General features: G+C 39.2%; 1 protein-coding gene across 1 annotated transcript in view; it reads left to right on the top strand.

Annotated features, from left to right (window-relative positions):
• The window catches only part of TSHR (thyroid stimulating hormone receptor), a 46252-nt gene extending 32072 nt beyond the window's left edge, over positions 1–14180 (top strand). Inside the window, exons 8-10 of the mRNA XM_058829954.1 lie at positions 1721–1798; positions 11557–11745; positions 12557–14180. Of these exons, the coding sequence (XP_058685937.1) occupies positions 1721–1798; positions 11557–11745; positions 12557–13961 (1672 nt within the window). The 3' untranslated portion in view covers positions 13962–14180. The remainder of the gene's footprint in view (positions 1–1720; positions 1799–11556; positions 11746–12556) is intronic.
• The last annotated feature ends 223 nt before the right edge of the window (positions 14181–14403 follow it).

The raw sequence follows: 14403 nt of genomic DNA on the forward strand, positions 1-14403 counted from the left end.
CTAGATGTTGAAATCTTGGATTAATTCTTAACTGTTGCTCTGGTTTTAATTTTTGTATTCATTTTGCAGAAAAAAGTCATAAGGAAATTTGCACACAAAAGGAAATGTTCACAACAATAGTGTGTCATTTACAGGATATGAAAATCAGTTATCAGAAAACACAAACATCAGGTGATGCTAGATGCCATATATTTATAAAGAATTAAAGCTTATTTCAAACAACAACAGCTGAGAAGATGATGTAAACTATTTTCCTCTGTAAGAAACTAGGCTTAAGGCATGAGTAATGTCCAATGAATAACATGCCTGAAGTATTATTTGGCTCCCTAAGACTTTCTGTTGTGCAACCCAGATAGTGCATGTACTTCTCATTTCTCACTATGGTGATCGATATAAGCTTATAGCCAGTGAATGTTATGAAAAATTTGCCAATGACTTTAACCAGGACAGGATTAGAATCTTTACTTAATTTTTTCCGCACTGTGGCTTGCCAGCTGGGCAAGTGAAGGGATTGTCCTGCTCTGCACTGCACTGGTGTGGCCTCACTGTGAAGCAGTTTTGGTCACAATATAAGATATTAAACTTATTAGAGAATGTCCAAAAGAGGGCTGGATGTTGAAGGGCCTTGAGGGGATGCATGAGGAGCAGCTGAGGTCACTTGGGTCTATTCAGCCTGGAGGAGACTGAGGGGAGATCCACTGTAGGTACAACTTCCTCCTGCGGGCAAGAGAAAGACACCAATCTCTTCTCTGTGGTACCCAGTGACAGGACCTGAGGGAATGGCCTGAAGTTGTGTCAGGGGAGGTTTAGGTTGGATATTAGAAAGATGTACTTCACCCAGAGGGTGTCTGGCACTGGAACAGGCACCCCAGGGAACTTGTCACAGCACCAAGCCTGACAGAGTTCCAGAAATGTTAAGACAGCACTCTCAGACACATGGTGTGACTCTTGGGGCTGTTCTTTGCAGGGCCAGGAGTTGGATTTTGATGATCTTTGTGGGTCCCTTCCAACTCAGAATGTTCTGTGACTCTGTGAACTTCAAAGCCACCCTCTGACATCTATTGTGACCACCTTCCTATTGCACTTTTTATCTTCCTAGCTATATCACAAGCTAGCTTGTAAATATTTATAATGGGGTACCAAATATCCTATTCTTTCCTTGCTCTTCTCACAACAAAACTTCAGTCTTAACTTTTGGCCTATATATAGAAACCTCCACTTGACTATGGAGATCCTAAAGCATTTAAAAATTTTATTGAACTCACAACATAGAGGAAATTTTTTTCCTGTTTGTTCATGATGTATTCCATCATGTAATTCCCCATACTCCATTCTGATGAAAGAGAACAAAACTATTTCACCTCATCCTCACACATATGTACTTGAAGATACAGTGTATATGCATGTGCCCTTTTACTGTGTATGACAGTGAGAGCAAAAATTTGGAACAAAGATAATAAAGAAATTAGCAAAACAAAGTATTTGTTGAGGAATTTAATTGCTTTTCAAAAAAAACAACAACAAAAAACCCCACAAACCTGTATTTTGTTTCTTGGGTACACAGAAAATAAAGTAACTGATTATGCTTCAATATGTGGTTGAGAATGGATGGCCTTTATACATATTGCTTTTGTACATCTGTGTAGGCAATTAAACTCCAGATCTTTGATAACCTATGGATAACTACCTCCAAATCACTGTATTTTGTTTGTTTCTGCAGCTATCTGCACAAGAACAAATACCTCAAAATCATCAATGATGATGCATTTCTAGGAGTGCACAGTGGACCAACTCTGCTGTAAGTAGGTGAAAATCCAGTAAAGAAAGCTTTAAAAAGAATACTGCTTTAGTTTACAATTTCTTTACTACAAAAAAACTCTTGTACCACACATGTAAAGGATATTAAAAGAGAGAAAAAAATAATTTTAGACAGAAAAATAGTTATCTCTGATGCTCTTCTTTTTACTCATGTTATTTGGCTTCCAGTCTGATTCTACAATCCTCCAAAGAACTTTTCACTAAAATTAGGAATCATAATACAGAATGAAAATAAAACTTTAAAGAAGAACTTCCAGAAGAATCATATTCCCTGACTCAAATTGTCTAGTGTGTAATGTTGTGATCACAAGGAGAACTGAAATACTGAAAAGGGGAATTTCTTCCTCCATTGCAAAACCAGATGATGCCAGCAGAGTTTAGTCCATGTAAGAACAAGTTTTACTTTCTGCTCTTCAGGAAAACAGCTTATTCAGAGCAGAATAACCGTATTTTTCTTGGAAGGAATCCTAGCAGCTACCTGCAATAACAAAAGGTGCAGAAGTCATTATTTTTCTTTCAAAATCTTTTCAACTCCAGAAAATCAGTCTGGCTCCAGCAGGTGAGAGCTTGCAGAATCAGATTGTTGACACTTTCTTATTGTGGGTATTTAAAGCATCAGTGTTGTTGTTATGCTGGACAGGTGGATAACTCATATGCTGCAAAAGGTTGTGGGTAGTTAATTGTATGCTGTAAGAGCCAGGTAAGCTTCCTGTGCAAAGGCTAGCTTGGAGACGTGTCAGCTACACAAAACCTCTTAGTTTAGGGGCTAGAGATGCTTTCCTAGGATGTGAATATCTAACTGTACAGAACTTCCTTTTTACCCTATTTTCAAGTTAGATATCTCAAATTACCTGATTTTTTTCTAGTCTTCCATAACTATTGTGTTATCCCAGCTACAACCATTGATCCTTGATCTCAGGACATGTTTAATACTTGCAGACTAAACAGCCAGCTATCTATCTCCTCTTAGAATGATACACCTTCATGGCTCATAAGAGTCCTAGCAGTTCTTCTAACTAAAGGGAGATGTGGTACTTACTATAGTGTCATTAAAAACAGAGGTATTGCTTCTGAAAGGCAGAAGGCCAGGAGTGACATGTAAGCACAGTAAATCAACAGTGGATTAAAAAAGCCAGAGTATTTCATATCATGATACTTTGATGTGCAAGTCCTAAGATAAAGCTCCTAGGATGGTGTCACAGTTTAACACTAGCCTGCACCTCAGCTCCACACAGCTGAATATTTGCCCCTGCACCCAATGGGATGAAAGAAAGAATTGAAAGGGTAAAAATGAGAAAAATCATGGGTTTAAATAATGTCAGCTTAATAATTAATAAAAGGATGTTGAAAAAAAAAAACAACAAACCAACAGAGGGGGAAGAAAAAAAAACTAAACCCAAGAACAATAAGTGATGTAACAAAAAAAATTTGCCCACCAGCCCGTTGATTCCCAGCCAGTCCCGTGGCAATGGCAGTCCTGGCAAACATCCACCCAGTCTTTACTGCCACCCAGTCTTTACTGCTGAGCATGATTTGATAGAGTCTAGAATATCTCTTAGTCAGCTGGGGTCAGCTGTTCTGGCTATCCTCTCCCAAATTCTTGTGCACCCTTAATCTCCTTGCTGGTCAAATGGTGTGAGAAACAAAAAATGCCTTGTGTTTGTGCACGTGCTGCCCAGGGATAGCTAAAACATCCCTGTATTATCAACACTATTTTCACTCCCAAATCGAAAGCATGGCCCCCTTCTAGCTACTGTGAAAAAATTTAATTCTATACCAACCAAAACCAGTACAGAATTAACAATTCAAGTTATTAGCTTTTAATTTTATTTTAATGCAATTAAATGGCTTAGGGGCTTGTGTTACCCACAGATAACCAGGAATTATTCTGCATGTGTGACGTAGAAAAGGTTTGCCAGAAGATGAGCAACAATTTAAAGTGGAATCCTTCCACCTGGACAGATCTCTTAACTCACCTTCGGGAACTAGAATTATTTTAACAGGAACAAAAGAGTTTCTGAAACTCCCACATATTCATTACCTTAAGAGGGCTGAAGTAAAAAAATGAAAACTGAGTGAAAAACCAAGTATTTGTGATTGTGTTGTGTCAATGACCATTAACATCTCCTGCAGGAGACAAAAATGTCCTTGCACTTGGTGCCTTAGTATACACCCCCACTATACTATCATGACCAGTGAGTGATTTACAGAGAGACTGCAGATTTGTTAACTCGTGTAACACTGAGAAATCTGACCAATACAGCCCTTCCGTATTCCCTTGGGCAGGGTAAACAACTTAGCTTGTTATAAGGAATACTTTGTTAAGTAATTTGTACCTTGGTGTTGTTAGCTGACCATCCGACCTTCCTCAAAATAAAATGTTACATCCAAACTGTTTCATCTTGAAAATTAACTAATCATGGAAAATGATTGTGAGAATATTGCTTTTTCTCTAGGACAATGAATGACATTGCTTATAGTGACAGCAGTATGCACAAAAAAACAAAACAACAACAAAAATAAATTTATGGAACTCTAAATTAGAGAAATTCTGTCTTGCCTCCCTACCAAGCTGGCAGAAATTACTGTCTAGAGTTCCCTATGTGCTCACTCATCTCAATGTTCAAGTGAGATGAGAATTCATGGTAGTCAGAACATGTGCCCTACAGAGAGTGCTTTTTTTTCTTATCAAGATTGCAACAGCAACCTAAAGGCTGAAATACAGACCATGGATCCACCCTAATGGGGTAACATTCCATTCTGGCTTTAAAGAAACACAATGAGAAAGATTTAACTACAAATAATTGTGCCTGACTATATGTATGTTGTATGAGTTTGGCCATGCTCTCAGACCACCTAATTAAACATACTTAAGTAAGAATTGAAAAGCTATGTAATTTTTTATTTTTTTCAAATTTGCAGTTTACAACAGAGGAGGAAGCAGGGACTGTGATCACTGAATAGAGGAAAACAGATGTCAGATGTCAGTTCCTTTGTCACTGTTGTGTACTCAGATGTATGTGGATGTATACACAGATTGCTCCCTTTAGAAAATTACTTTTAATAGTATGATGACAGTATATTGCTCTTCACCTCGAAACTTTGGCAAGGATTCAGCAACTCGGTGGACCTGATTTACTAAATGTGACAAGAGCTGTTGCCCAGAGCAAAAGTTCAAGAGAGTACAACAAAAATACAATCAGGATCATTATTCAATTAGCTTTTATAAAGCACACAGTCCAAATTCAAAATGTTACAATCACACAAGATACATGTGAGTAGTTAATTATCTGTAGAATGCAGAATTGCTCTTTAAAGCATCATTTCCCAATCAAGGAATGGTTTCTCCCACAGGACAAAAGCAAGCTTTTGAGCAAGAGGAGCGCTCTGTATTTTGCTAATCAAACAATGCTAATTTTTAGATTCAAAAATCTTTTAGTAGAGTTAAAATAGTATCTGCAGTTTAAGCCCATCTGTTATATATTTTATGCTTTATTTGTTCCAGTACTCAGAAATTTATATGTATTAAGTAAAAATTCTCAGTTGTACTATGACATATTCAATCTCATTTTCTTAATTACCTGTCTTTTGAATTATTGCTATTACTGGGTTTCATACTACAACTGCATGTTTCCAGTAATGAAAAGGATTATTGACAAAAGCTTTTATCACTTAGATCTAATTCTGAAATACTGACTTCATAAAACCAACAAAGAATTAGACTGAAATACAATAACCCAGGAAAAAAGAAAAAAAAACTCTGAGCAACTGAATAACACTTCTGTAATATACAATTGGTTCAGAAAACATCTCTGAATTCATGAAATATGTTTTATTCCCACATTTATCTGAACCTCTCCAATGTCTCTTTAATATTCAATATAATGTGTAAATTTCAGCTGGGATAAGCAACAGCCTAGAAACATCACCTAAGATTTATAAGAAAATATGTGAGGACCAAACAAAACTGCTACCAAGCCAAAATGTTGAGATTGGTTGAGAGCACTTTGGTTGCTGTTCTGCCTCACAGTGTAGAACTCTACACAACACTTCCAGTACCTGAGTGGGCTCTAGACCATGGTTATTTAAAAGCTGAAGTCTGGTCTGGCTCTAGGCTAGCTGTGACTGTTGCTAGCCTTTTCCAAAATCCTGAGCATTTGACACCTTCCAAAAGAGTGTGTCTGTCTGGTTTCTGTCTCAGCCTTGTGGGCATTTGTCAAAGGCCTTGTAGAAGTCCCAGGAGACTGAGCAGATTATCAGCACAACACTCAGAGAAGTTTGCAAGGCAGAACTTTTTTTACAAAAGCCCCATACATGGTGACTTTCCCCAGGTATATCATATTTGGTGGTGGCTTGTTTGCTGCCTTTCTTGAGGAGAGCAAAGCTGAAGGTTCCATGACTCTTTTATCAATTCAACTACTTCCTCCTTCAGCTGTTTCAGAACTTTTCTGGTGAAAACCATCCAGTCCTTGTGACTTGTTATCATTCATTTTATCAGTTTCCTGCCTAGCCTCTTTTATAGTCACTTCAGTTTAAGACAGATCCTCTTGACAAATCCATCTCTTGCCCATTCTCTTGTGTTTCCTTAAGGGTACAAGCTATAGCTTAGCAGTGCAAGCAAGACACTCTTCTGTGCAATTTAAGCACTGCTGTGTTTAAACATCATCTTAGTTATCAATATTAGATGTTAATGAGACAGACATAACTTCAGTCAGTTCCCATTTTTCTCAGCAGACCGAAATCAGGACTGATCATCCTTGACTGATCGGGACTGACCATACTTGGCTCATCAGGGCTTGGTAAGAAGCAAGAAGACGAGGAAATTGCCTCCAGTTGTGCCAGGGGAGGTTTAGATTGGATATTAGGGGGAAAAAATTCACAGAAAGGCTTGCAAAGCATTAGAAACAGGCTGCTCAGTAAAGTCATGGAGTCATGGTCCCTGAAAGTATTCAAAAAAAAAAGAGTGGGTATGGAACTTGTGGACACAGTGAATATGGTGGGTGCTAGACTGATGGTTGGACTGCTGATCTTAAAGGTTTTTTCCAACCTTAATGATTCTATGATTCTATACACTGGCACACAAAGAAACCATTCAGGGAAGTGTGTCTTCTATATGAATGCAGGAGTTTTGACAACTCCAACTACTTGGATTCACATGGCTCTGAGGATTAATAATTATTTGTAAAACTTTACAAACTAGTTTGAAGACAGCTGCTATGTTGCTTGAAGTAGATAGTGAACATGATTAGATAATCATCAAAATTAGATTTTTAAGGTAAAAAAATCTCTAAGAATCCCACACTTTCCTCTTGGCCAGCTGATGCACACACAACGAAGTGTGGGCCTAGGTAACTAAGAAATTATCTTCCATTGGGAGACAAATTACCACCAGACTCCCAGAAAGCTTTTTGGTTTGCAATAGCAGTGGTACAGAGAAGTCACAGTACTTCTTGCTGGCAGAAACCACATACCAGCAATTTAGGGACTTCCCAAGCTGGGACTTTGGAAACTTCCAAACTTCTGAGCCCTTGTGTTTAATATGGCCCATGGATGGGACAAAGCATCTATTGACAGCTCTGCACCACAATCCTAAATCAACAAGAACTTCAGGGCATCTTTCCTGTAACTTTTCCCCAGGCTCCCCGGTATAAAACTGAGTGTTTGAAAACAAATCCTACAAAACTTGTCTACTTAAATATACACCTATAGGCACATACATAAAAGAATTCCCACGATTTGGTAAGACAGAACAGAAATTAAAGTCTTAATACTAATTCTTCCAAGCCTTTTCTTTTCACTGAACAGATGTTTCTTTCACACTTTATAACATCACTTGGTAAAACTCTTGAGTAGCCACAGACTCTGCATATTCAGCTCTGCTCCCTGGGAAATTGTTTCCACTACTGGAGCCCTGGGCTGCTACCCCCTTCTGTTTGAAGCTCTCCAGGAGCTGCAGCTCCATTCCCTGTACATCCAGAGAAGCTCCTCTCAGCAGCTGTTTCCAAAGCACAAGCCCTTGTTCTCCACGGTGTTCTTGCTGGCCCAGACATTTCTGATGGGAATGTTATACAACTGGGAATAAAACCAAACCAGAAAGGTATATTGTCCTTCTTGTTACTTAGCTTTTTGGCCTACATGATGAACCACAGCACCAATTTTCACAATGATGCAGCTGGGTGAAAAATTATGCCTTCCCTTATTTTTAAGTCTCTTGCCTCATATTCTTAAGTGTTCCAAAACTCATCTCACAAGAGTGCATAATCACTACTAATCACCTTCTTTACGATCTGCATGGCATCATAGTTTACTACTGCTGCTTCCAGATGCTTTTCCCAAAAGTCCTTTTTTTGTACCTTATTACTTATTATATAAACAACTTGATACTTTTAACATCCTGGCTGCCGCTTTCCATGCCCTTATTATAACTGCATATATTTTTAGAACAGCAGATATTTAAGTTACAGTCATACTAGATTTACAAAGTGAAGTTTTTCTGCTATTTTATATTTATTTCTCAAGAATTCTTAGCATTCTATTTCCCTTCAACATTACTGAAAGTACTGACCTGACACTTGCAGAGGACTCCAAGAACTTTCCAAAGTGCTAGATAAAGTAAACCACATTATCATCCATGTAAAGTTAAAATTGCTTTTTCCTAAATGTACTTTACATTCATTAATTTTGAAGCATATTATTTTTCTGTTCAGTCATATACTATTGCAGGAGCCTTCTGCTTCTTAGGACAATCAGGTTTAGCTTTCACTACCTTGTATTACTTTGTGCCAGAAACAAGCTTTGTTGCAGCTCTAACTTCTTTCCCAGACTGTTTATGAGTGTTTCAGCAGTACCAGTGAGAGCCTCTCCTCCGTGGGCCCTGCTGCAATGACCTGCATATTCAGATACCAATTAACTTTCCATTCTTCCTCTAGCATGAAATGTTGTCATCTGTTCTCAGGCTTTTACCCACCCTTTCATTTTTCAATTAATCCAGGAAAGACATTCCCCACGTCACATAACAGATTAGTTACCTCAACAGTCCTCGATATCTGACTTTGATGAGGCTTGTCAGAATTCCTGATTTGTTGCACAAACAGGATCATTTTTCTCCGTAAGTTTGTGCCAGTACATCTTCAAAGAACTCTCAAGTGTTTGTGAGTTGTAATTTCCCTTTCAAAGAGTCTTAGTATCTGTCATCACAGAGCATTTAACCTATCTGCAGATAGCTGCCACCACCATGAGGACTTGGTGGAGACTCATGAAGTTTCTGAAAGACCAGCTTTGTCTTGCTAAGATCTATCCCAAGATCTATTTTACCAGGATGTTTTGCTGCAGAAGAATTCTATAAAATGTCTCAAAGGGAGAAAAGTAATTAACAGGGCTTGTTATGGGAGTTTTGAACTACATTAGTAGGGGAATGGGGACATAGCCAGGCTCAACAGACATTAAGGTGTGGAAAGGGGAGAGCTATAGTAACTACCCAAGGAGTAAAGGCAGACTTAAGAGGGGCCAACTCCAGTAAATATAGCAAAGATATAACCACAAGACAGGACTGTGGAGCATTCCTTTGCACCCTCTCTGGGATATTGACACAATCAATAAAAGCAGCACAGCAAAGCATAAACAGTCTAGGAGATTCCGAGAAAGCACTGGTGACAACTTCCTGTCACAGGCAGCAGAGGACCCCACAAGGAATGCTGTGCTGATTGACATTCTGCTAAGAAACATGGAAGGCCTTGTTGGAGATGTGAAGGTTGGGTGCAGGCATGGCTACAGTGACCATGAAATTGCAGAGTGACTTCAATCAAGAGGCAGATGCCTCCTCAGTAATTATATCGATAACACAAAGCTCGGAGGAGTGGCCAATACTCCAGAGTGCTGTGCAGCCCTTCAGAAGGACCTCAACAGGTCACAGAGATAGCCAGAGAAGAACTGTCTGTAATTCAACAAAGGCAAATGCAGGGTCCTGCACCTAGGGAGGAACAACCACAGGAACTGGTACAGGCTGAGGGCCAATCTAGTGGAAAGCAGTTCTCTGGAGACGGACCTGGGGTGGACAACAAGCTGTCTGTGAGCCAACTGTGTGGCCTTGGGCCCAAGAAGGCCAATGGGATCCTGAGGGACACTTGGAAGAGCCTGGCCAGCAGGTCATGTGAGGTGATCCTGCCCCTCTGCTCAGCCCTAGTGAGGCCACAGCTGGAGTGCTGTGTCCAGTTCTGGGCTTCTCAATCCAAGAGAGACATGGAGCTCCTGGAGCGGGTCCAGGGGAGGGCAACGAAGATGATCAAGAGACTGGAGCATCTCTCTCAGAAGGAAAGGCGGAGGGAGCTGGGCCTGTTAAGCCTTGAGAAGAAATTACTGAGAGGGGACCTCGTCACACATCTGAAAAAATTTCTTTGTTGTGAGAGTGGTCAAATTCCACAACACATTGCTAAAGAGGCTGTGGAGTCTCCTGACCTGGAGATGCTGAGAAGTCAATGGGAGCAGCTCAGAGCAACCTGCTCCAGGTGACCCTGTTTTGATCAAGGAGGTCAAACAGGATGATCTGGAAACTCAACTACTCTGTGATTCTTTACAAGGTAAAATGATAGCAGGCAATATTCCAACTCTTCTAAGAGCCAATTCAGGCTGTTGGTAGAAACACCTATCAAAAAGGACTCTAGAAGAATAAACAAGAATTTCATGTAGTTGAAATCAATTAGTTGTGACATATTGAAGAACATAAAATAGCAAGGGAGCTTTTAGAAGTGAAAAAGTCCTACCAAAAGGAGCAGTATTTTTCTAACTAAATTTAAAAGCAAACTGAAAGAGGAAAAAAAAAAACAAGCCCAGAGCAAACCCCAATGTTGTAGACATTTAAAAGTTGTTTAAAGCATAAAATTAGTTCTAATTTCCTCTTGGGTGCAAGAAACCAGACAGTGAACAAGACTTTTAGAAGGATAAGAAACTGTAGAAAAAAAACCAGATTTACTTATTATGAGGGTGTTCATGATAAAACACTGCTCAAACAATGCCTACCCTAGAACCCTTTTTACAGGTTTACTTCTTCACAGACTGTAACTCTAAAAACATCTTAACTTCAATTGTTACTACGAGTGATTTTGGGACAAAGCAAAAACTGAGTAGAAAGCACCAGCAGGACCAGGTGACATTCACCTGGCAGTCTGAAAGGAAAGCCATCTCCCCATTAGCTGTGCATCATCTCTCTCACAGGTCCACCTCAGCAAACAAGTAGAAAGCAACAAACATAATATTCAGTTTTCTGAGAGATTCAGGATGAACTAAGATGATTTTAATTTTGGTATATAGAGAATATTCTTTTTAGGAATTGCAATGCTTTCCATTAAAGTGTGCCAATAGGTTAAAATGAATCTAAAGAAGTCTAAGGGAATATAACTCTTCCAATGGAAGATATGATTTCTTTAAATTATTTTTAAAACTGTGTGGTTGCATATGCATTTGTATCTGGTTGGCTTTAAAGGTGTAATTTTAAAAGTCATGACATTTCTTTATAATTCATATTCTGTGCTATAGGACATTAAAGACAAGAGCTTTAAAGGGCAGTGAAGATCACAGAGAAATGAACAGCTTACTTGAGTTTGAATGGTATCAGAAGTTAGCAAGGTGTTATGAAATCCTCACCTCCTTAGGATTTGATTTTTATTGTAGAATTCTGTGAAACTCCTGAAGAACTGTAATAATCTGAAGAAAAATCTGATCTAGTCATCTTTTTCATTTTAGGGACATCTCCAGAACAGCTGTTGCCAACCTTCCTGCCAAAGGACTGGAAAGCTTAAAAGAACTAATGGCCAAAAATACATGGACTTTAAAGAAATTACCAGCTGTAAAAGTATTTCTTCAGCTAATGCGAGCTGACCTATCATATCCAAGTCACTGCTGTGCTTTCAAGAGCTGGAAAAAAAAAAGTGGGTGAGTTTCACTAACTGGCATTTATTTTTTAAATGTATCAGTAAAGATACTGTTTTATTAGTAATAGAAAAATACATCTATTGGCACTTTTGTAACCATTTTTTCTAGGTATAAACAATGTTCTTTGAAACAGATTAAAATTGCAAACCATCAGAAGAATTTTTTGTAGGTCTTTTTGCAGCAGTTCCTCCTCTTGTCGAGCCCAGAATTAGAGGGAAATAAAAAAGGAAAAGGTAATGTTCTACAGCAAGGCCTGGAAAGAAGTGTTGAAGAGGTTATAGCCTGAAGTTTCATGTTTTCTAACTGAAAAGCCGTTGACTGCTGAAAATGTTTTGACTACAAATACAGCTCCATCACACCATGAGGTGCAGGATTCCAAATTGCTGCTCTGCTAGTTAGTTGTAAAGAAGCTACTGAACAGAAATTAGACTGATGGAAATTCTGGGAGAAGCTGAATAGTGAGCAACAGTGAAAAAGAAAGTAATACTGTATGCATTATCCAAGAAGTTATAAACAGTAGTTAAATGTCTTCTTACCTACTAAGAGTGTAGATCTCAGAAAAGAAGATGGATTATGGATGCCAAACAAGTAAAATTACTACTGGGGGTAAAATTATAATCACAGTTGAAAAAAAAAGCCCAGCAATGCTATTGTACATTATATGGTCTGTTAACAAAAATACATTCAATCACATTTTTATAGCTACATTTTCATTCAGGATAATTTGCTTTTGAAGAATTCCCTTTGTTCACATGCTGTGCACCAGTCAGACTGTAAATGCTAGCACTGATTTCCCCTTCTGCTCTTTCAGGATCCTGGAATACCTGATGTGTAACCAGAGCAGCCACAGCTTTCATAAGAGATCAGTCAAGACTCTCAGAGACCCATTTTACAAAGATTATGCAGAAGAATACACAGACCACACCAATGCTGTGTATGACACAAACACCAAGTTCACAGGTTTTCATGAAAATCCCCATTATTACATTTATTTGGAAGAGCGTAGAGAAGGAAGCCTTGGCTTTGGCAAAGAGCTCAAGAACCCTCAAATGGAAGATGTCCAGACCTTTGACAGCCATTATGACTATCTTGTCTGTGGAGGCAATGAAGATGTAATATGCACGCCAGAGCCTGATGAGTTTAATCCCTGTGAGGATATAATGGGATATCAGTTTCTGAGGATTGTGGTGTGGTTTGTGAATCTGCTTGCCATCCTAGGCAACATTTTTGTCCTTTTCATCCTTCTCACCAGTCATTATAAATTGACTGTACCTCGCTTTTTGATGTGTAACTTGGCCTTTGCTGACTTTTGCATGGGGTTATACCTCCTTCTGATCGCTTCAGTGGATCTCTACACCAGGTCAGAGTACTATAATCATGCCATAGAGTGGCAGACTGGGCCTGGTTGCAACACAGCTGGGTTTTTCACGGTCTTTGCCAGTGAACTTTCTGTGTACACCCTGACCGTGATCACCCTGGAGCGCTGGTACGCCATCACCTTCGCCATGCGGCCCGACCGGAAGATTCGCCTCCGGCACGCTGTGCTCATCATGCTGGGAGGGTGGCTCTCCTGCATCCTGCTTGCCCTTCTGCCACTGCTTGGTGTCAGCAGCTACAGCAAAGTCAGCATCTGCTTGCCTATGGACACTGAAACACCAGTGGCTGAAGCCTACATTGTCTTTGTTTTAATATGTAACATTCTTGCTTTTGTCATCATTTGCACCTGCTACATAAAAATCTACGTCACTGTGCGAAACCCCCAGTACAAGTCAGGGGACAAAGACACCAAAATTGCCAAGCGGATGGCTGTGTTGATTTTCACGGACTTCCTGTGCATGGCTCCCATCTCTTTCCATGCTTTATCTGCCATTATGAGCAAACCACTGATAACTGTCTCAAATTCCAAGATTTTGCTGGTACTTTTCTACCCACTCAATTCTTGTGCCAACCCCTTTCTTTATGCTATTTTCACCAAAGCTTTCCGAAGAGATGTGTTTATCCTGCTAAGCAAGTTTGGTATATGTGAGCATCAGGCTCAAGTCTACAGAGGTCAGACAGTCTCAGCCAAAAACAGCAGTGGGTCATATGGGCAGAGAATCAGCCGAGGGATAGGTCAGATTCTTACAAGCATTCAAGACCCAGTCAATGATTACCTTCCTGCTGTGACAATGCAGAACCAAATTCTCATGGAAGAATGGAAGCAAACTGAGCTATAACATCTCAAAGTATCACAGCCAAAACCTGGTCAAGAGGTGATTGTGCATACAGTGAATCAAGTGAGAAGATAATATTTTCTCCATAGCCTTTTCGCCTATGCTTTGCTACATAGCTTAAAGTACCTCCAGAGTGGTCTTCTTTTAGACAAACCACTTATTTGAACCTCTTATCAGTGCAGGGCAAAACATACGGTCCTGATGATAATTCTAGAAGTAGATGTGAATGCTCTACCTAAATAAGAAAAAAAAAAAAAATCTCTAAACTGAGCAAATATAAAATACACCCTCATCATAAAAAAAAAAGTAAGAAGCAGGAGCCAACAATAAGACTTGAGGGTACTTATAAAACTAAAAAAACCAAACTGACAAAGTTTGATAATTAAAATCATATTTAAAAAAAAATTAAAAGTTGAAGCTCTCTAATGCCGACATGCCAAAAGGT

This window comes from Poecile atricapillus, chromosome 1 (genome assembly GCF_030490865.1).
Source record: "Poecile atricapillus isolate bPoeAtr1 chromosome 1, bPoeAtr1.hap1, whole genome shotgun sequence".
NCBI classification, from domain to species: Eukaryota; Metazoa; Chordata; class Aves; order Passeriformes; family Paridae; genus Poecile; species Poecile atricapillus.